The 23,195-nt window shown below is 40.7% G+C and overlaps 1 protein-coding gene across 5 annotated transcripts in view; it reads left to right on the forward strand.

Moving 5' to 3' along the window:
- GLI3 (GLI family zinc finger 3) overlaps window positions 1–23,195 on the forward strand; it is a 321,249-nt gene that overhangs the window by 169,844 nt on the left and 128,210 nt on the right. For all 5 annotated transcript variants that reach the window (XM_010829081.1, XM_010829080.1, XM_010829082.1 and 2 more), the window contains one exon: window positions 7,078–7,183. In XM_010829081.1, the coding sequence (XP_010827383.1) occupies window positions 7,078–7,183 (106 nt within the window). The remainder of the gene's footprint in view (window positions 1–7,077; window positions 7,184–23,195) is intronic.

Here is a 23,195-nt window from a genome sequence, read left to right on the forward strand (position 1 = left end):
TAAGCGTCTTTTAATTTCATGGCTGCAGTCACCATCTGCAGCGATTTTGGAGCCCACAAAAATAAAGTCTGACACTGTTTCCACTGTTTCCCCATGAAGTGATGGGACCAGATGCCATGATCTTCGTTTTCTGAATGTTGAGCTTTAAGCCAACTTTTTCACTCTCCTCTTTCACTTTCATCAAGAGGCTTTTTAGTTCCTCTTCACTTTCTGCCATGAGGGTGGTGTCACGTGCATATCTGAGGTTATTGATTTTTCTCCCGGCAATCTTGATTCCAGCTTGTGTTTCTTCCAAACTTAAATTTGCAAATGTTAAGTGGTTATTGCCATTACTTGCTAGATTTATAGTTAATTTAATCCATCATCATTTTTATCTTAGAATTTATTTGTGATAGGTTTTGCTAAAATCATAGAATAAATATTCTTTTCTGAGTAATTACCAGTATGGACACGTCTATAGATATTTTTAAGTCACAAATTGGCATATCAGTATTTTACACATATGAAATATGTTACCTCTCAAAAACTACACATCCATAAAGAAAAAAATTGGCATGTGTTTTTTCTGAATTGTAAACATTTCTGAGAATTGCTTTCTCGGGGTATACTGGGACAAGGTTCATTAAACTGTTTCTTATAAGGGCCAGAAGGAAGTATATTCATTTTTTAAAAAGTATTTATTTATTTTTATTGAAATACAATTGCTTTACAATGTTGTACTTTTGCTATACAATGAGGTAAATCAGTTGTATGCATACATACATCCCCTCCCTCTTGAACCTCCCTCCCAGCCACCCCCATCCCCCTAGGTCATCACAGAGCCCAGAACTGAGCTTCCTGTGCTTATAGGAACTAGAGTCTGTCACAGAGAGTGGAGTAAGTCAGAAAGAGAAAAACAACTAACATACATTGTGCTACATATATAGAATCTACAAAAATGGTACAGATAAACCGATTTCCAAGTCAAGAATAGACTCAGATGTGGAAAATGGACATGTGGACATGAGGGGGAAGGGGAGGGTGGGAGGGAGATTGGGATTGACATATATACACTTCCAGGTATAAAATATATTAGGTTTTATGGGCTGCGTGTTTCTCTGTCTCAGCTCACCAAGGCAGTCACTGCAGTGTGGAAGCAACTATGGGTGGTATATGAACAAAACAGCACCTGTATTCCAATAAAACTTTATTGACAAAAACTGCCTGGTGCAGTAGTTTGCCTCCCATGACGTATGCTCTACAAGTTAAGGTTCCTGCCATGGTGTAAAGTGAAAAGTAATAGATCTTTTTTACTGCAAGGCATCTCTCAGATGTCTAGAGTATACCAGAATTACAGTTTCTTAAAACTTGTACCACATTACAGCGGGTCTTATAAACAAGATGGTCTACACTCCTGACTCTGGAGATATTTCTGGTTCCACACCACATACATGTAAGACCAGAAAGAAGATTCCTGATTCCCCATGAAATGCTTCATGGGATGATTCCACCTGGATGCCCAGCAAATCCACAGCGGGGTCCCTTTGGGGTTCCAGGCCAGAGATCCTGCTCATAGCAGACCAACAGGACCACAGACTGCCTTATTACTTGAGATAATCCTCGTCAGATATCCTGGGGCTGTCCTCAGAGGGGCCAGATCAGCCCCTTTCTGGTGCCCTGTGGTCCATAGGCATTTTTCTGTCCATGGTATAATCCTGTTCACAGACAGGAACATGAGGGTGTCTGAGCAGGGAGTCAGTCTGGGTGTTGGAGTCAGTCCACATAGTGATGTCTCCTTTATGCCACTGAGCCCTGGAAAAGGTCTGTAGATGCCAAAGTGATGATTGGAGATGCCCAGATGGGAAGAGGCAGAGATGAGGCCCAGGTGCCTCTCTGTCATCTTATGAGAGTGGTGAGGGTCCCTCCCTTCCCCTCTTGAGACCTGTCATTTGAGCTCTGCTGGATGATTACCTTGGTTTTGGCATCATGGATGTTGCCCGCATTGGGTTTTACTGTTTCTACCAGTGGCAGGAGATTGAGTGAATTGGAGGGGACTGGACATTCCTACAGTCAAGGCTGATCCCAATGACAAGAAAAATCATTTCTAGTTCTCGTCTAGAATAAATTCCAAAGTCAGTGAACAGATGACTTCAGGATTTAAATAAGCCAAGAGAATTTATGCCCTGGGCGGTTTACTCTTGTGGGTCCTCTCATACTGTTTCCTGGGCACTTTCAGGCCACTAAAGTATCATTTGGTGAATTACTCCTTCAGGGCACTAATGGAGCTGGCTTTGATCTTTCTTTTTTAATCTACAATTTTTGTATGTAAATTTCAAACCTTAAAAACAGTCTCCCCAAATGGCATCCAAGAGATCTCATAGCCTGAGGATATTAAAACTATTTCTTGAGAGAAGCACGCAGCAACTGAAGATAAACCTCTGAGTGTCTTTCTCTGGCTACACGTTTTATGATCAACCCAGGCTATTGTAAGGAGACCCAAAAATCAATGCCTCTCATTCCTAATGAGACCCTCAATGCACAGTCTGATGACAGCCAGCATGAAATTGAATACCAACAACTATACCCAGCATAAATATTGTTACTATGCATTTCAATTTAAACATGCGTCAAGCCAATTACATATTTATGGGGTTTAAAGACTCTTCCACTTGCGCCTCCGATAATACGCACTTGGCAAATCTCCCTTTAGTCTAAGAGGCATTTGGTCCAATAGTCAAACCCCTCGCGAGTCTGTAATAAATCATCTTTGCAACCCAAAGCATGGACAGTTGACTGCTTCCCACTGCTCTGCAGACTCACCCCCACCTGGTAGAATTTTAATTCCTTCAGTAAAATTGATTCCCCCAGTTCTGCACATTATTCTCCCTGTCTTCCATTTAGCCCGTTAGTTTGCTGACAGCAGAGTACACAGCACTTAACAGCTGGTTTGTGGAACCATCAGTCAGGAAATTGTATGATAAATAGGAGGGAGCCAGGTTTAGTGGCACTTCCTTCTGCTTCAGCAGTTTTCGCCTGACTTTGGAAAAGTCATCATGTGGTGTTTTGTCGAGGGCCAGAGCAGGAGATGGCTGCGGCGCGGTAACTTATTACACATCCTCCTGAGTTATGATGCTCCACAGCTGTGCTGCTCATGTGTAAATAATAAACTGGGAAGTGGATAATTATGGTGGCTGCTGGCGACACAGGCCTGTTCTCGTCCTGTGGGTTTTCTTGGACAGCTTCTTGGGCCTCTGATGAAGTATATTGCGATCTTCCACATAGAAACGATGAGCCGAGTTGCAAGAGGAGCACTCCACGTTTGAGGATTCGCCAGCATCTTCTTTTTTTTTTTGAGAGATGTGTTAGGATTAATGTCATGTGATGCCACATATGTTAAAGGACATGCTTGTTCTGATTTTTATGCTTCGTCTCTACTGTTAAGCTGTGGTCAAGCGTGTCTTGAATTGGAAGAGAGCTGTTCCATTGCATTTACTAGAAAGCGGCTTAAGAGGTGTGATTTCCACTGATAACTGACATGAGGTGTAATTGTCTGCACAGACTTTATCAGTCCAAGAGAAGTTATTTTCAACTAAATCAAGAAGGAAACAAATAGGAATAAAAATGCTTAAACTAAAAATCAGATGTCTTCGATCAAGTCAGATCGTATTCATATTTTTTGGTTCTTTATTTAACCTAATTCCAGAATGCAGGATTCATAAATTTTCTTGTACCATAAATAAACACTTTGAGCAAACAATGCTGTAAGATGCATCACATACTTAGTCAGAATTAACTTTTAAACTCACAAAACATACTCAACAGTGGGAAATAACTACTAAATGCCCCAGTAATTACTAATTCTAATCCTAAATTCTTTCCTTTTAGATATTTTTGCAATGCTTGGTAATTTTCTCTCTCATTTTGAAAAGGAAGAGCATGAGAGAGAGAAAGTGGGTTAAAATCCTGTTAAAATAATTTCGTAAAAATATAAAGATGACAGTGCCTTTTATACGTCTATAAGGGTCTTGCAGTTTTCCCTGGGGGTGAAGATTTATACTGCTTGAGTAAATGCTTTTGATTTTATAGAATTGTGTGCCTAGTTTTCACCCCTGATGCATATAATCACTGCAACATAATTATAAATACTCATATAAAAGACAATGACTGTTACTTTTTGGATATATGAGGCATATTTGAGTGGTGTACCATTGCCTTCTCCAGAAGGTATAATACCTGCCCACATTTTGAGGTCTGGGTTTGTGCATCTTCATAATTCATAGCTGTACCCACATAGAGAAAAGCAGATATAGTTAGCACCCACTTATCTGGTGGAGAGAATTTAATCACACAGCCAAGAACCAAGAAGTAAATAAGTGAAAATATCTGCCAGGTCTGGCAGAATTGTCATGAAGTCCCTCAAAACACCATTTAAAATGATGCATAGGGAAAAGCTTGAGGAGGTGGGTCAGACGGTATGAATCCTTAATTTACAACAAGTTCTAGTAGGTTTACTTCTCCAGTTTCCAAGAATGGATGACTGTGTGAAGTTTGAAGTCTGCTGGAGGCAAGTCCATGAGCATCAGTAGTGACTGCCAGCAGGAGGAGAGGAGAGAACCACGCCCGGGGCCTGTTGGCCATCCACCTAACCCCTGATGCACCTGACCCTGAACCTCAGTGATTCATTTGGGATTGTTCAAAACTGAAGACCATGAAGCATTCACTGAGTAGATGTCAGACTTTCAGATTCATGAAATACATTACTCCACTCAATTTTCTGTTGTTTTAGGAAGGATGCATCAGTTTCTTCCAGAAGAGTTAAATGAAATAGGACATTTGGGCTCTGCAGGATTCCTGGGTTATGTGGGACATTTAAACTTAGTGCAAGATTTGTGTTACAAAACAAAACAAAACAAAAGAAAACAATTCCAACATCCTTTTATAATGTCCTAAGTGATGTATTTAAAATATAACTGAATTTTTCAGATGCACTTTATAAAACGTATAGCGTTTGATCAGGCAGTCAGTATGTCCCTATTGAATTTTAAGCATCATTGTACATCATGATATCACAGTGTCAACGATATGAGATAATACCAAGATGACTCCTTTCCTCTTTCAGTACCATTCCCTCCCCCCCTTATCTTATAAGGAGCAAGTACAATATACAGTGAGTAATGCACATTTTCTACACTCTAGAACCTCTTCTTCTGGGTTCTATACCTGGTGAAGTTCAGCTTTGGGCACCTCTGTAGTGCTGTCAGAGCTGTAATGTTGTACATTAATAGTTTTTCTCTCTTATTTTATTCTCCTAATCATATTCTTAGATTCTCAAATGAGGCCAGCAGGAGCAAAGTCTTAAAAAAAAGGTGGAGGGGAGTAAAATACCATTTAGAAAAAAAAAAAAAAGGTTGTTATATTTACATTCTAAAAGATGCTTGTTGGAGAAAATTTGGACAAGAGAAATGTATAGGAAGGAAAATGAAAACTACTTGAATTCAACAAGCACATGTATAATACTCACCCCCAGGACTTAAGGAAACTCACAGTGGAGGATGCAGTCATACCCTCGTCTGTGTTTGACACACCCACTCCCCTGCCCCATGGGGAGGTTCTGTGTCACTTTTTCCAGCCATTCCTCAGGGCCTGTTCACAGGGTCTCATTTGGAATTGCTTTTACCGTCTACTACACTAGGCAAAATCTTCAGACTTTTCGAAGGAGCTCATAGCCCTTCTGAGGCCTGTTTGGTGTACACATCAATTCTTGGGAGTGTTCTGGGCAACAGCGGTGTGACAGCTACACGCAGGCTTCCAGGGCGACCACGTATGGAAGGTAACATTCACAACACGAGTTCTGGTGTATTTGCTGCTTTATCGCCTCAGAGTTGTGAAGGCTCCCCTCCTGCTCTTGGACTTGTTTCTTTATTGCTTCTTGAAACTCAGGAAAAACTTTAGTATCAGGGGTGCTCCTCATGATAAAATCTGGTAAAGCTATTTTCAGTTCTTTCAGTGAATTACTATTTAGAAAAAAAAAAGTTTATTTTCAGATTTGTCAGAGATAATCAGGGCAAGTGGGAGCAGAAGAACTATTTTAAGTAAGCGTACACACAGAAACCTCAAAACAGTGATGACTGACCTGAGCCAGAGCAGGAGAGGAGGCCAAGGGAATGTTGGTCCAAGGGGAATGTTGGGGCTGCAGGAAAGGAACCCCCAGTTTACTCCAAATGTCCCTCTGTCACGCCATGTAACATCTCTGGCCAACCTATACATTTGCTGCCCTTGTGTTGGGATTCTGGAAGCCTGACCTAGGACAAGGAGGAGTGGGAGGGAGCATGCATTTGAATTTTTTAAGTGTGTGTGTGTGTGTGTGTGTCTACATGTGACATGGATTCTAGCAGGGACTTTTGAAAGAACTCCTTTCCTAACAAGTGGGAGAGATGAAAACTAGTAGTGATATTATGTCTTTGTCTAAAGTTTACTTCACAGGACTTCCCTGGCAGTTAAAAGTCCAAGCTCCCAGTGCAGGGGGTGTGGGTTCGATCCCTGGTCAGGAAACTATAGTCCATGTGCTGCAACCTAAAAGCCTGCATACCACAGCTAAGTCCGGGCACAGCCAAATAAATAAATAGAATATGAAAATTTACATGACAGTGTCATTTTAAAAATAAAAAATGAGGCATTTCCTGGTTGCTGAGTGGTTAGGACTCTCCAAACTTTCATTGCTGAGCATCTGGGTTCAGTCCCTTGTTGGGATGTGGCCAAAAAAATAAATGCAAATAAAAAAGTGTTTTGGCATCTCTTCCTCTTGGCTTGGTGGCTTCCTTCAGCCTTTGCACTCTGGCCAGTCTTTCGTCCAGGCTAGGGGCACGTGTTGTACCTCTTTCTTGCTCTCCTGTCTGGGTTCAGGTTGCATTCAGTGGCTCTACTGTCTCATGTGCTGGTATTATTTGCTTGGTCCTGAACTTTCAAGAATTCTTCCACAAAGTCTTCAGGTTAATTTCAGCATCAGTTGTGAAGACAGTGTGGCGATGTGGCTTCACGTATGGGAATTCTGTTTCAAAGTGTTCTGTTTATACAGGTTGGACTTTCTTTCCTTTTCAGACCCTCCTCATCTCTTTCCTGCATTCCATCCTCCTGTACCAATTGATGCCAGACACCACGAGGGCCGTTACCATTATGATCCATCTCCGATCCCTCCGTTGCATGTGTAAGTATTACAACTTTGCCCATTAAAGAAACCACAAAATACTGGCTTTTACCATCTCAGGATTTTTGTTACCAACACAGCTACTGGGCTTGGGAGCTGTGATAGAAGTCTAAGATTTACTTTTGAAATACGGCAAGCCTATCCGTTCCTGGACTCACTGAAGCACATCCCCGCTGCTTCCTGAAGAATGCCTGTCATACGAGGTGGCTGGCAAGTATTTCCTATATATTTTTGCTGACGTGTGCTCTGTGGCCTCTAAATACTAAATTAAAAAGCAGAGGCCTAATGGGAAGGTTCCCTCTCAGAATATGTATTTGGTCAAGAGTGGATTAGAAGTTTCTCATGCTCCGATTTCTATTAATGGGAAAGCCCTGTTGCAGGGATCACAATGAGTCATAATGAAATTTTCATGGTAAATTTTCATAGCCCCTGTGGTGTCTACTGCAACAGTCACTTGATTGATGGGAATGTCACCCAAACAAAATGGCAAATGTGATCGAGCACATGGTTTACACAGAGATAAAAGGCAAGAATGAGGGTGATAACTAACATACATTAGAAAGGGAAGAAAAGACAGATATCATGTGATATTACTTATATGCAGAATCTAAAATAAAATGATATGAATGAACTTATTTACAAAACAGACTCTTCGACATAGAAAACAAACTTATGGTTACCAAAGGTGAGGGGAGATAAATTAGGACTTTGGGATTAATGTATAAGTACTACTATGTATAAAATAAATAAGCAACAAGGACCTACTGTATAGCACAGGGAATTCTGCCCAATATTCTATAACAACCTAAACAGGAAAAGAATTTGAAAAAAAGTAGATACATGTGTATGTGTAACTTTGCTGTGCACCTGAATCTAATACAGCATTGTTAATCAACTATTCTTTAATATAAAATAAATATTAAAAAAAGAAGAAGACAATGTCCTGGAGATAAATGTGGTATCTCTCAGTTTGGAGGGAAAGAAGATGAGGTATTCAGGATAGCCTGCACCTAAACTGAAATGACTTTCTTTTGTAGTGTTGTCCAGAAGACTGATGTATACTGTCACAAGGGGAGTCAACCTTTGGGAGGGGCTGGCCCTTTGAATGGCCTGGATTTTGCATTTAGTCATGTCTGGTAATTACCCTTCATTCTGAGACAGTAAAGTTAGAAAGCCCCAAAAATACTTTGAAGACTAATACTAGTTATTTGGATGGTAGATTGCATCTCCATGGCTATTCGTTACAGCTGTGTAATTACATATACGTCAAAGAAAAATGAAGTTGTTTTAAAACAAGTCCTCCTCTGTGAACAGAATTAATTGATATTAACAGCCCTAACTATATGCCCAAGTACACATATAATATTTTACCCACAGTTTTTTGGATCCATCTCCCATTACTGAACTGTAATTTCAGAGCAGATTTGCCTGGAGGTAAGTCATAAATCTGTGCTCAGACTTCTATAAGCATTAAAGGAGAAGTGGATATTTAGAGAGAATGCAGAAACTTGTGACTTATTCTTTGACTTTTCATTGGAACATGAGTATTTTCAGAGTTCTAAAGCCTGCTAAAAATACATTCAGATAAAACCAACAGGCCCATTTAAAGCTCCCTGTACAAAGGGAAGAAAACTCCAAATTCAGGCTGAAACCTGCCATGAAATTTATCCTGCTCTCCCAAAAACCACAAAGTTTTGTGGTACCCATGGGACCCAAGCTTCTCAGATGAGGATGTGCTCTATGGTACAGAACCAGCGAGGGCCCACTGGACCTGGGAGAGGCACAGGACTGATTTCACCCAGATTCAAGTCTCTGCAGTGATGAAGTAATTTGGATCAGATTTTCTATGGAATTTCACAGTACTTCACTCTTTCAAAACTCATAGAGAAATTTCAAAAAATGAATTCATATGATAGAATGAGGGCTTCCCTGGTGGCTCAGAGCTAAAGAATCTGCCTGCCAATGCAGGAGACTTGGGTTTGATCCCTGGATTGGGAAGATGCCCTGGAGAAGGAAATGGCAACCCACTCCAGTATTCTTGCTTGGGAAATCCCATGGACAGAGGAGCCTGGTGGGCTACAGTCTGTGGTGTTGCAAGGAGTCTGACACGACTTAGCCACTAAACAACAACAAGATGATAAAATGAACTAGTTCCTCTGGGTTCATTATAGTTTGCCTTATAGTTAAATTCAAATGTGAATTTGTCAGTTAAAACCCCAAGTCTTGGTTCTTTGGCAGAATTTTAAGAATAGCAAGCCCTTGTATAGATCGCTGTTTGTTCTAGGTCGTGATTGCTGTATCTAAAGAATTCGCTTGCTAGAGATAAAAACGGGCTTCCCTGGTGGCTCAGACAGTAAAGCATCTGCCTGCAGTGTGGGAGACCCGGGTTCCATCCCTAGGTTGGGAAGATCCCCTGGAGAAGGAAATGGCAACCCACTCCAGTACTCTTTCCTGGAAAATTCCGTGGACTGAGGAGCCTGGTAGGCTACAGTCCATGGGGTCGCAAAAAGTCGGACACGACTGAGTGACTTCACTTTCACTTAGAGATAAAAACACTACAGGATAAGACAGGTCAAGTTTGGAGAATCCCAGGGGAGAGGGTTGCATTTCCTATATGGCTGCTGAGCTGGGATTTTTGTAGATTTTAGTATTGTTGACCCGTTGTATCTTTGGGGGGTTTTGCATTCGAGGATTCAACCAACCTTGGATTACAAATATCGGAAAAACAAACTCCAGAAAGTTCCAAAAAGCAACACTTGAATTTCCAGCACACTGACACCTATTGACGTAGCATTTCCATTGTATTGGGTACTGTAAGTAATCCAGAGATGATTGAAGTTTCCAGAAGATGTGCATAGGTTATATGCAAACACTATGCCTTTTTATGTAAAGGATTTGAAGATCCATGGATTTTGGTATCTGTGATAATCCTGGAACCCTTCAGATACTGATATGATTATACTTCCTGCTTTTTCAGCCAAGCTTTAGGATCATTTAGCAGCAATTGACTAAATTGTTCTCTAGCTGCCTAAATGTTTAGTAACCCAAGATTCATCTTATAAAGCTGGTAGATAATCCTGAAGCTCCAAAGAGAAGCTCTGGAAGGTGCTGGGAGGATGTCATTGTCCCCTGGGACTGCTGGGCATTACAGAGTCCTGGATGGAGACACCGAACTTACGAAGTAGTCTCTGGGAAGCTGGGGGTAGTCTCATCTCTGTGCTTTTATAACGTGACATTCTCCCTGCATTACGCTCAATGGTCTTCCCTCCCTGCATGGCAAACTCCTACTTAAACTCCTTACCCTCAAGGCCTAACTCATTCTCATTGTTTTTTTTTTTTTTTTCTATTCTTTGGCCAAGCAGCATGTGATCTTAGTTTCCCAATGGGAGAGTGAATCTGCACCCCTTGCAATAGAAGCTCAGGGTCTTAACTACTGAACCTGCAGGGAAGTCCCTCAAGGCCTGTTTCAAATATCACCTTTGGGGGCAGTCTCAAAGGTTGTTCCTAGAGTCTGTTCCTTAAAGCACCTTGTGTGCCTTTGTTGCAGCTGAATATTCTTGTCTGATCAGTCATTGCTTAGCGGTCACCATACCTGCTAGATTTGCAGGCAGTCACTTGTTCAGGTGCCTAGTTAAATATGCTCCATAGACCTTCAAAGGGTCCAGTCTGGAAACAGCAGACTAGCAGTCAGAGAGCTTGAATTGTGCTCTTGCTTTGCACTTGTTGGTGCTGGGAATTGGCAACCTACAATTTCCATATATTAGTTCCATTCCATGAAAATGAAGTTACCTGCCTTACCCGACTCTCCAAATTGCAAATCGAAGAGTTCAGTGAAATCATGTTCTTGTGAGCACCCTTGAAAGCAGGATGCTCTAAGCAAGTGCGGAGAGTTAGCATCCAGACAACTGGGGGCATGACAAACACTCAGAGATTCTGTTCTGGCCTGGCTCAATCCTGAATCCCTGGGATGCTTTGGCACCTTCTTAGATGCAAATGTAGATATGCCTGTGACAGATCATTTTAGGGGTGGAGGGTTATGTAGGTGAATATGACTTGGTTACTGAAATCTTCAAAGCACATCTTTGCTTAGAGGATAACCTGGAAAAGTAAAATGATTTTATCTAGAAGCTGAATTCCAAAATGCTTGCTTTATAATTAGCTTCTAGACGATGAAATCAAGTGAGCTTGTTGTAGCCACACGTTCCGGGAAACAAACTCACTCAGAAGGACAATGCAGATAGTGGAGTGCAGTTTATTACACCGGCGGGCCCAAGGCAGAGTCTCCTCTTAGCCAAGGACCCCGACCAGCATTTGTGAAAATCTTTTATACCCCATGTGTACGTGTCTGAACCCACCACTCCAAACTCCTTGAGACTTACATAAACCAAGGAAAATACAATCCCATCATTCACGTGCTATGTGCTCATGTGCTCAAACAGTCAAACAATTAGCCGATAATCAATAAACCCGAGGTTACACTCCGATAGATACAGAAAAATTTATGGCCTGTCTGGAGGAAGGGGTGATTAGTGTATGTTTTCTCTTAGGCGGTGAGTAACCTAGATACGATCTTCAAGGTTCCCCTGTCTGGAGGGGGTCTTATCCTTCTGTTGTTGTTTTCATAGGCACTAAACACAGAGTTCAGAGTCCATTGGAAAGGTGGCTGAGCATGATCAGCATGAACAGGCCTAAGATGGAGTCCAGGCCCTATGAATTCCTTCTTCAAGCTTACTGATATTTTAGAATAAATATTTTTAATTGTAAGTAGACAAACTGGGGGATAGTCTCACTGTTTCTTACACATGATTGTTCTGGTGCCAGTGTAACGAATTAAATGCTAAGTCTCTTGGAAACAGGATGTGTGTTGATGATGGAAATGCCAACAGATCTCTGTTTAGAAGGATGGCAGGCACTGCGATAATTATGCTATCATATCTTATCATTAATGATTCTATTGAAAGAGGTTTATAAATTGCTCTTCTTTTTAGATAAACCACCCTATATTAAGGCATCAACGATATGGCGCAGAATTAAATTAAAATCTCATAAAATGAAATATGCTCTGTATTAGCTGTTTGACACTTAATTTGCCTCTGAATGAGTAGAGGAAATCACAAATTAACCTGCCTTTGTTTTTCCAACCATGGCTTATTAGGTGTTAGAACAACTGCAATTACAGCCTAATAATAACCACCAAGCCTTATAAATATGTACGGAAATACGTCAGTTTGTGTTAAAGAACCTAGTTCGTTAAGTGGAATGCCTTTCTTTAGCTTACCCGATTCACTCTCACAGAGTTTATGGTTAGGCAGTGTAGACAGAGTATAGAAGCTTAAATTGTTCCAAATACAGTTCTCAAAATAATGTTAAAATTTATAGTATTTTCTTTCTTAATTTAAAATCGTGAATTTCACTTCACGATTTTAAAGTGAGATATGAAATGTTAGTGTCGTCTTTCCCTGAGTTGTCATGTAAAGAATGCCGTAGAAAATGTATAATTCCTACATTATGTTTATTTAATTCAAGCAGTTTGAAAATTAAGAAACACTGGATATGTATGGGGATATCCGGTTTCCTTCTGAAAGTTATTCTTCACTGAATTCACCAGAACTTACATTCAGTAGATAATTGAAGCATCTTGTTCTCTCTCAAATCATTTGTTTTGACCACAGAGTTCATGTTTTATTAAGCCATGGAGAAAAAAGTACAATGTTTTACAAAAATATTAATGAGTATATTTTATTATGTTGCTGAGATCATTGGGAGCGTAAACAACAGAACCTGGAATCTGTAGCCACATAGCGCTGGCAGAAATTTCATCTGGTTGTTTCTTGGTCTTAGCCTTATCTCTGTTTCCTGCTCCGCACTGTCTCCATCAGGGCTATGTGTTGCACAACTCCAGGAGGCACCGTTGCAGCCTATGGAGATGGATGATGTTCTCCAGGCTAACGATTGCTACTTATTTTAAAGTCCCAACTTGGAAATTTAAACGATTGGGATATTGCATCTCTCTGCCCTAGAAACAGTTGTTTCGAGTGACTGCTTTCACTTGCATTTTGAGTGTATGCTTTTTTTCTTGGCTTTACTGTTAGAACACATTTAAGCATGGGCTTACTTTTGAAAGCTAGACAGGGTGTATTCATAGAAACCCAAATTATAAAGTTTTAATTCCACATTCATTCTGGATTTTCACTTGAGGAAAAAATATTGATCTTTTACATAGAGTTATTTTGAGCCAAAGTTTTCTCATTTATGGACCAGTATGAATTGAATTTTGAATTTCGGATGGTCCATGTGCTTCTTGCTGAGCTCGGCAATTTATTTTTTTCAAAGCAGGATCAGCCTCAGTTACTAATTCATGACAATAACTAGAGCCCCACAGATGTTGCCAGTGGAGCTGAGAGCTATCCTCGTCGTGCGCTGTGAGTGCAAGCAGCACGGCACCCTAAGCCAGTGCTCTGACAGGCTGTCGCATTTCACCATCCACTTTACTGATTCATTTTAGAAAATCAGCTGCATCTTTTCTCTCCTGGGGGAAATGAGCACTCATGTTCTCTTCGACACAGCAGCTCTTTTTTTTTTTTTCCTCTCTTAGTTGAGTCAATGTGCCTCTTTCTAAGACTGCCTAACTCCCTGGAATTATTCCACCTAAGTAAGAAGAGCTGTTCCTCCCTCCAAAAGTGGTCCACTTCCTGGCGCCTGGAGAGAGGACAGTACATGGTATATCATTAATATTAGCTGGGAAAGAGAGGGCTTTGAAAATAAGTAAGGCTTCCCTCAACCCTTTTAGAGTTAGAGCTAGGAGATGAGTAGCAAGTTTGGAGTCTGAATAAATACATTTCTTTCCAGACAAAGAAATATCTAAGAAAAGATAGATCATTATGGTAAAAGCTTAGAGAAAGAAAGAGGCAGTGGGTGACCAGAACTACTACTCAGTTCCTCTCTGTTCTCTCCTCCCTCCCTCCCTAGATTCTGCACCAGTGTGAGCTAGCTACTCTGCCTAGTGGAGCTCCTCTAATAACTATTCAGAAGCAGCCTTCAGTCTAGCCATCACTTAAACTTTGTGATGGGCTCCTAATGTATAATAGTGATTTCATTCTTTTCAGTCCCAGGAAAGTCTCCAGTAAGATGTGTGTTTGGGGGCATAACTGGCTTGGAATATTTTAATAGTGCAATTAAAAATTAACAAAGGCAAGTCCTTTCTCCCCTCCTGTGTTTGTGCTCTACCCTAAACGTTATTAAGACTGATAAAGTGTGATGACATCTCAGATTTCAGGCATGCTTTATTTTACTATGCTTCTCTTTATAGTGCTTGCAGATATTTAACTTTTTACACATGGAGGGTTTGTGGTAACTGTGTTTTGAGCAAGTCTATGGGCGCATCTTTCCAACAGCATTTGCTCACTGAGAGGTAGCATTTTTTCACAAAATATTTTTAATGAAATATTTTAAAATTTAATGAATATTTAATAAAATATTTTTAATGAAAAAACATTGACTTTTTTAAACATAATGGTGTTACACACTTAATAGACTAAAGTATAGTGTGAACATAACTTTTATATACACTGCTATGTGGATGCTCTGACTCTGACTCTGTGACCCCATGGACTTTAACCCACCAGGCTCCTCTGTCCATGGAATTTTCCAGGCAAGAATACTGGAGTGGGTTGCCATTTCTATTCCAGGGGATCTTCCTGACCCAGGGATTGAACTCATGTCTCCTGCATCTCCTGCAATGGCAGGCAGATTCTTTACCACTGCCCCACCTGGGAAGCCTTTATCAGATCAGGGAAATCAAAATATTCATGTGATACACTTTATTGTGATATTTGCTTTATTATAGTGGTCTGGAATTGAACCCCCAATATCTTGCAGGTAGGCCTATGTGTCAACTACTGTAGCTAACACTTTGTACACTTTGTAACACTCACTTCTACCCTGCTGCTGCTGTTAAGTTACTTCAGTCATGTCCGATTCTGTGCGACCCCATAGATGGCAGCCCACTAGGCTCCCCCATCCCTGGGATTCTCCAGGCAAGAACACTGGAGTGGGTTGCCATTTCCTTCTCCAATGCATGAAAGTGAAAAGTGAAAGTGAAGTCACTCAGTTGTGTCCGACTCTTAGCGACCCCAAGGACTGCAGCCCACCAGGCTGCTCCATCCATGGGATTTTCCAGGCTAGAGTACTGGAGTGGGGTGCCATTGCCTTCTCCGCACTTCTACCCTAAGAAAAGAAAAAAAGAAAATGAACTAGGTTATAACCACATGTCTGACAGGTAAAGACCATCTGTGTATGTCTTTGAATTTGCTAGGCTGAGCCCGTGCCTTTACAGAGTGACTTCTGGATAGTTATTGCTTTCCATGATGATAATGGATTGTCCTTTTTCAGGCCAGTACAGGATGACTTCCATACTCTTTGTTTTTATTTTTTTACCTTGGTGGAGTGTGTCATCTCCTGCCAACAAAATTAGCACACTTAGGACTTAGAAGGACACAATGACACTGAAGATGGTATTAATATAAATACCTATTGCCGTGTCAGATGCTGTTCACCACCAAATACATCATGTGTGCATGCTAAGTCACTTCAGTTGTGTCCGACTCTTTGCAACCCTATGGGCTGTAGCCCACCAGGCTCCTCTGTCCATGGGATTCTTCAGACAAGAATACTGGAGTGGGTTGCTATGCCCTCCTCCAGGGGATCTTCCCGACCCAGGGATTGAACCCATGTCTCTTAAGTTTCCTGCATTGGCAGGCAGGTTCTTTACCACTAGTGCTACCTGGGAAGCCTAAATATATCTCCTGACGTTAAATCAGTTCCTGGTTAAAGGTCCAAAGTCACCTTATATGACTGAGTACCATTTATAGCTGCCTTCCCAGATGTCTCATGTGGAAATAAAATTAATGAAATTAGCAATCTTTAATTGATAATATAATATGGGATATCAAAATTCCAAATATAAGGGTAAAAAAAGAAATGACTCAGCCATTCACAATAAAAATTATATATATAATAATGGCCATGACTGTAAAATGACATTTTTCAGTACTTACTGTGAGCATAGTTTTAGAGACTTTACAAAACTATCGCATATAATAGAATAGCCAGCCCTATGATGCAGTTATTATCGATAGGCTCTTTTCCAAGATTGGAAACCTTGACATAGAGAAGTTAATGGTCGTGGTTATTTAAACCTAGACATCAGACACTACATTCCTAGCACTTGACTTTCATCCTCTCCTCATGAAAATGAACGCTGGAGCCTTTGCTGCTTCAGTTTATTTATATGTGTGTGTACACGCATATAAGTCGCTTCAGTTGTGTCCCACTCTTTACGACCCTGTGAACTGTAGCCTGCCAGACTCTTCTGTCCATGGGATTCTCCAGGCAAGAATACTGGAGTGGGTTGTCATGCCCTCCTCCAGGGGATCTTCCCAACTCAGGGATCGACCCTGTATCTGCATTGGCAGGCAGATTCTTCACCACTAATGCCACTTGGGAAACCTATTTATATATATGAGGAGCCTGGCAGACTACAGTCCATGGAGTCATACAAAAGTCAGACATGACTTAGTGGCCAAAACAACAGCAACAATAATAATATATATATAGAGAGAAGTTTTGAATGTCACAGACTGTCATTGTCTTCTGCAAAATTCTAAGTTAATAATATGACAGTAATGAGAAAAGCTAGTAAAAGCCTTATCTGTAGCTGCCAGCTCCCCCCCGCCCCCCAATTAGATATACATCAAGGTTTGCTACTGTAGAACTTGTGATGCCTAGCATCTGGAATAGCTGCATGGAATGTTCAGTGAATTGTAATTCATCACTTGGGAGAACTGTTGAAAAATACTTAATAGTGGCATTTAAGAGGACCGTAAGAAAACATGGATAAATAATGATCAATGATTACAGTTGTATACTCTATAAAATGTAAGCCATATTGGATGAGACTGCAACATGTATCTGCCTGGAACCTTCTTCCCTTAGGTGTCCATGGCTTGCTCCCTTGCTTCATGCATTTCCCTGCACAGACATCTCCTAATCAGAGAGGTCTTTGGCTAAGAACCATCTAATGACTAGGGATTGCCAAACTATGGCCTGTGAACTATCCAGCCAGGGCCTGTCTTTGTAAATAAAGTTTTATTGGAATCCAGTGACTGTCACTTATTTACTGTTGTCCATTCTATGACAGCTTTAGCAATCAAGGGCAGTGTTGAGTAGCTGAGATAATGAACAAAACCTGTAACACAAAGTTTGCCAAGACCTGATCTAAGTTAACACATTCTTTCTAACCTCACTATCCTCTTTCTCTGCTTTATTTTTCTTTCTTTCTTTTCAGTAGGGGTATAGTTGCTTCACAACGTTGTGTTAGTTTCTGCTGTAAAAAACACGAATCATCTACATGTATACATATATGCCCTCCCTCTTGAGCTTCCCTCCCACCCTCTTACCCCCATCCCATCCATCTAGGTCATGTCATTCTCCTGTTTTAAACTTCTAGGCTACTTTTTATTGCTATTCCCAACATTTTTCATTGTATATCATATCAGTTCAAAAAAAGAAAATGTTTTATTGTTTGGTTATCATTTCTTATGATCAACTAAATAACTGTAAAGCCTGCCTCATTTTCAAGCACCACCTTAGACCATCTACATCCACAGTTCCTAGTCTAAGTATGAAAATATAGGTAAGTTTCAATTCCTAAACTTTAAAAATTTTAATGAGCTGGCAGATGAATCCCCACGCACTTTACTTTGCATTAAGAAATGAACACAAAACAAAGACAAGGTGCTTTAAGGGCATATAACTTTTTTCTGTTTTGCAATATTCCTTTTTTAAAAATGAAATATAGTTGATTTACAGTATGTTAATTTCTACTGTATAGCAGAGTGATGCAATTATACATATCAGTTCAGTTCAGTTCAGTTGCTCAGTTGTGTCCGACTCTTTGCAACCCCATGAACTGCAGCACACCAGGCTTCTCTGTCCATCACCAACTCCCGGCGCCTACTCAAACTCATGTCCATTGTGTCAGTGATGCCATCCAACCCTCTCATCCTCTGTCGTCCCCTTTTCCTCCCGCCTTCAATCTTTCCCAGCGTCAGGGTCTTTTCAAATGAGTCAGTTCTTTGCATCAGGTGGCCAAAGTATTGGAGTTTCAGCTTCAGCATCAGTCCTTCCAATGAGTATTCAGGACTGATTTCCTTTAGGATGGACTGGTTGGATCTCCTTGTAGTCCAAGGGACTCTCAAGGGTCTTCTCCAACACCACAGTTCAAAAGCATCAATTCAGCACTCAGCTTTCTTTATCGTCCAACTCTCACATTCATACATGACTACTGGAAAAACCATAGCTTTGACTAGATGGACCTTTATTGGCAAAGTAATGTCTCTGCTTTTTAATATGCTGTCTAGGTTGGTCATAGCTTATATGCATGCATTCTTTTTCCTATTCTTTTCCATTATGGTTTATCACAGAATATTGAATTCTTTTTATTCATTCTCTATACAGTAGTTTTGTTTTGCTATATTTCTAGTGATTGAAATATTGAATTTGGTCATTGGTTACAGAGAAAGCAGGCCCTAATTGTAGTGCATATTCACAGAGTGAGTGCCAGCTTCTTGGATAAATTCCTGTGTTCTTTGTGCTGTGCTCAGCAGTCCAGCCTTGAGCAGATATTGACTGAAGGTATTCACTGCCGCTGAACCAGAAGTAGCCAGCTCTATAGAGCCTGCCGTTCAGCCTGTTGCGGGGGCCTGGCGGGTACTGGACTGTAACAGACTTTTTTCTTTGAGTACAATGCTCCCACTCATGTTAAGCCTGGCTTCAAAGAAAGCAGAAGTTTACTGCCATCGTTGTATTTATTTTTCAAAGTATGCGGTGGAGAAAATTGAACTTTCACAGAATTTGTCCCAATGGGAAGGCACTTTCTGGTTAGTTTTTAGGGTGATAAATACCACCCAAAACCCAAGCTGCCTGCAGCTCTTCCTCCGTGGTCATCTCTCCTTCGCTTAGGTAACTGAACCTGCTTTTTCCACCTAAACAAAGACATGCCATTTCCTATAGCTGCTCAGCAGGCTGAGTTTATTTCAGACCCTTCCTCAGAGGAACAAAGGCCTCAGACACAGGGCTGCCTGTCACTCATTTCTTTTTGTTATTGTTGCGTCCCCACCCCTGCCCCCAGCAAAACTCACGCATCAAAAAAAAAAAAAAAAAATATATATATATAGTATTCACAGATTTTCCAGGAACCTGCTTGCTAACTTTTTGAATCCTGAGTGACAAATTAGCTAGACTTTTGCATTTTTGATGATCCGAGTCAACTAAGCACACAAAAGGAAAGAGCCAGAAAAAGGTCTGTCTTCAAACTCATTCTCTGAGTCCTAGGGTAGTGATATGTTTGCAGAACATATATTAGATAACTATATTGAAAAGAAATTTTATATGGACCATTTTTTTAGTTCTGATGTGATCTCTGGAAGAGGCATATCAGAACAGTAATGGACATCATTACTTTGAAAGTTGGGAAAAATGAACCAGTTAAATGACTTATTGGTCCCATATTTACCTCCTGTGTTAACCTAGCTGAATTGGTGATAACTGCCTCAATGTTTATAACTCTGGAGTTAAAACTTCAAGTGTAATGTGAAAGATGTACCCGTACCTGTGTTTCTCCTTTCCTATTGTCTCTCTCTCTCTTCTCTCTCTACTCACACACACTAGCAAAAAGAATGCAGAAATGTAAGGAGTGGCAGAAACTGCCTTAGGTCAGGAGAGTAAAGTCGTCTCTCAGTATCCATGGAGAATTGATTTCAAGATCCCCTCAGATAGCAAAATCCAAGGATACTAAAATCCCTTATATCAAATGACATGGTATTTGCATATAACCTACGCACATCCTCCCATAAACTTCACATCATCTCTAGATTACTTACAATACCTAATGCAATGTAAATTTTACATAAAAAATAGTTGCCAATGTATTGCGACTTCCAAGTTTTGCTTTTTCTAACTTTGGGGAATTTTTTTCCCCAGAATATTTTCTCCCCATGGTTGGTTGAACCCACAGTAGTAAAACATTTCCAGTAAAGAAAAAAAGAAAGATCTCTAACCTAAAGCTATAGATTTTCTAACCTGCAGCCATTAATATTCTGATATGAAACATCCCACATATTTATAAGTTATAGATATTAACAACATTTTTATCCAATTGCAAAGAGATTACAATTTCATTAAAATTTCTCCATTGGGACTGTTATAGGGAATATAAACTTAGCCTCCATCTAAAAGTAAAAATGAATTTATTAATAGCAGGATGAATGGTATATAGAGTGGCAGTTGAAGGTGATCTTGTAGAGGTTCACCTGTGAGGGTCCCTTAGTGCCAGTTGCTTGTGGGTACTTGTGAATAGTTCCTAAGGAACCTGATCCCCCTTAGACCTCAGTTATCCCTAACTAGTAAGAGCTTCTGCCTAAGGGAGTTACATGAAATGCACTCAGTGCATTGAGCAATACCCAGAGCCTGACAAGGTTCATGTGTATCTTCTGCTATCTAGAATATGTTAAAAACTTACCAGAGAATCACCATCTTCTAAATACATTCAAATGGTGTACAAATATTGTGAAGTCCATCAGAAGTGAACAGTGTCTTTATTATGTGAGGTGAGAAAAGAGATGCATCGTCAGTTAAATGATCAGCCTCATTTCCTACACAGATTGCTAAACCCTGTTGCTGAAATAAGATTTACATCTTTAAGACAGGGTCCAGAGAAAGCATCTCCAGCTTCCTAAAAGGCTTCTTGCCTCTAGTCAAAGTGACCTCTCACTCTGCCACAGAACAAAGTCTCCATCTTCCTAGCATGCATTGTTTTCAGCATAAACTATGCACACCTGGGAAATTTTTTAGAAACAGATTTGAAGGTTAAATCAAGAATGCAGGCAATCAGACTTCTAAAGAGGGCTCTGACTTTTAAAAGGTTTTTTTCCTACCGTATTCAACTGAAATATAACACATGAAAATTAGGATTATATTAGATGGTGTTATTATTTATGTTACCTAGCATTTTGGGTTTCTTTATTTAACATAAGGATTTTCTTTTATATATTATCATTATTTAACTATATATATATATATATATCCACACTCACATACATAGACATGCACACACACTATACACACACACATAAATACATGCACATACTTACATATACACACATATATTCACACATTGAATGTGTATTTATGGAGCTTCTCAAGTGGTGCTAGTGGTAAAGAACCTGCCTGGCAATGTGGGAGACATAAGAGATGTGGGTTCGATCCCTGGGTCAGGAAGATCTCCTGGAGGAGGGCATAGCAACCCACTGCAGTCTTCTTGTCTGGAGAGTCCCATGGGCAGAGGCACCTGGTGGGCTACAGTCCGCAGGGTCGCCAAGAGTTGGACGCAAGTGAAGATACCTAGCACACATGCATGCCTGTGTATTTACACGCTCACATAAATATATAAACACACACATACTCATATACAGATATATACACCCTACATACATATTTACACACTCACATACATATATATACACACACTCATATACATTTATAAAATAAACACACATAACCAACATACACACATATATATACTCACATTCATATAAGTATGCACACACTATGCATATATATTTATTCCCTCACATACATATATAAACACACACATACTCACATATGTACACACACACATATATATACTCCTATACATATACTATATATATATACACACACATATATGAATACACACACATAATCATATATACATACACACACTATATGTATTTGCGCACTCCTATACATATAGGGAGAAGGCAATGGCACCCCACTCTAGTACTCTTGCCTGGAAAGTCCCATGGACTGAGGAGCCTGGTGGGCTGCAGTCCATGGGGTTGCTAAGAGTCGGACACGACTGAGCGAATTCACTTTCACTTTTCATTTTCATGCATTGGAGAAGGAAATGGCAACCCACTCCAGTGTTCTTGCCTGGAGAATCCCAGGGATGAGGGAGCCTGATGGGCTGCTGTCTATGGGGTCGCACAGAGTCGGACATGACTGAAGCGACTTAGCAACAGCAGCAGCAAACATATATAGGGCTTCCCTTGTGGCTCATCTGGTAAAGAATCTGCCTTTAAGAGTCGGACACGACTGAGCGACTTCACTTTCACTTTTCACTTTCATGCATTGGAGAAGGAAATGGTCATCCACTCCAGTGTTCCTGCCTGGAGAATCCCAGGGACAGGGGAGCCTGGTGGGCTCCCGTGTATGGGGTCGCATAGAATAGGACACGACTGAAGTGACTTAGCAGCAGCAGCAGCAATGTGGAAGACCTGGGTTCGATCCCTAGGTTGAGAGATGCCCTGGATAAAGGAAAGGCTACCCATTCTAATATTCTGGCCTGGAGAATTCCATGGACTGTATAGTCCATGGGGTCGCAAAGAGTTGGACACGACTGAGCGACTTTCACTTTTACTTACACATATAAGCACACACACAATGGTGCTCACGTCTATCCATTTTCCTTGTGTTCACCTCAGCCTATCCTGGAGCTGAGTGGATAAAAGATTGTGTGATCTTCTCAATGTAAGTAGTCAAGAGAAAAAAAGAAGGTCAGCCTAAAGTATTTTAATCTCACTTTAATGATCAAAATCTGGTCACTCCCACTTTGGATTCCAGGACTGCTGAGATACATATAGTTCCCAGATGGAGGGAAGAAGGGTCCAGTTCAAAAGTTTGCTTGACATCGGGGAATTAGGGGGTGGGGGGTGAAAGCGGAGGCACAAAAAGGCTGCCCTGAGCTCTAGAGGGACTGCTCCAAGTCAGCAGCCTGATGTCACATGCTACGGGTGACGATTTTCAAAGTGAAAGTCCTTGAGCCCTTCATGAGCCTCTCTTCATCTCTGGAGTGTGGAAAGCCGACTGTGTGGCTCCGAAGTGGCAGGTCATACACTTGTGAGGGTCTTCCTGT

The sequence above is a fragment of the Bison bison genome, unplaced genomic scaffold (genome assembly GCF_000754665.1).
Source record: "Bison bison bison isolate TAMUID 2011002044 unplaced genomic scaffold, Bison_UMD1.0 scf7180017864499, whole genome shotgun sequence".
Taxonomy (NCBI): Eukaryota; Metazoa; Chordata; class Mammalia; order Artiodactyla; family Bovidae; genus Bison; species Bison bison.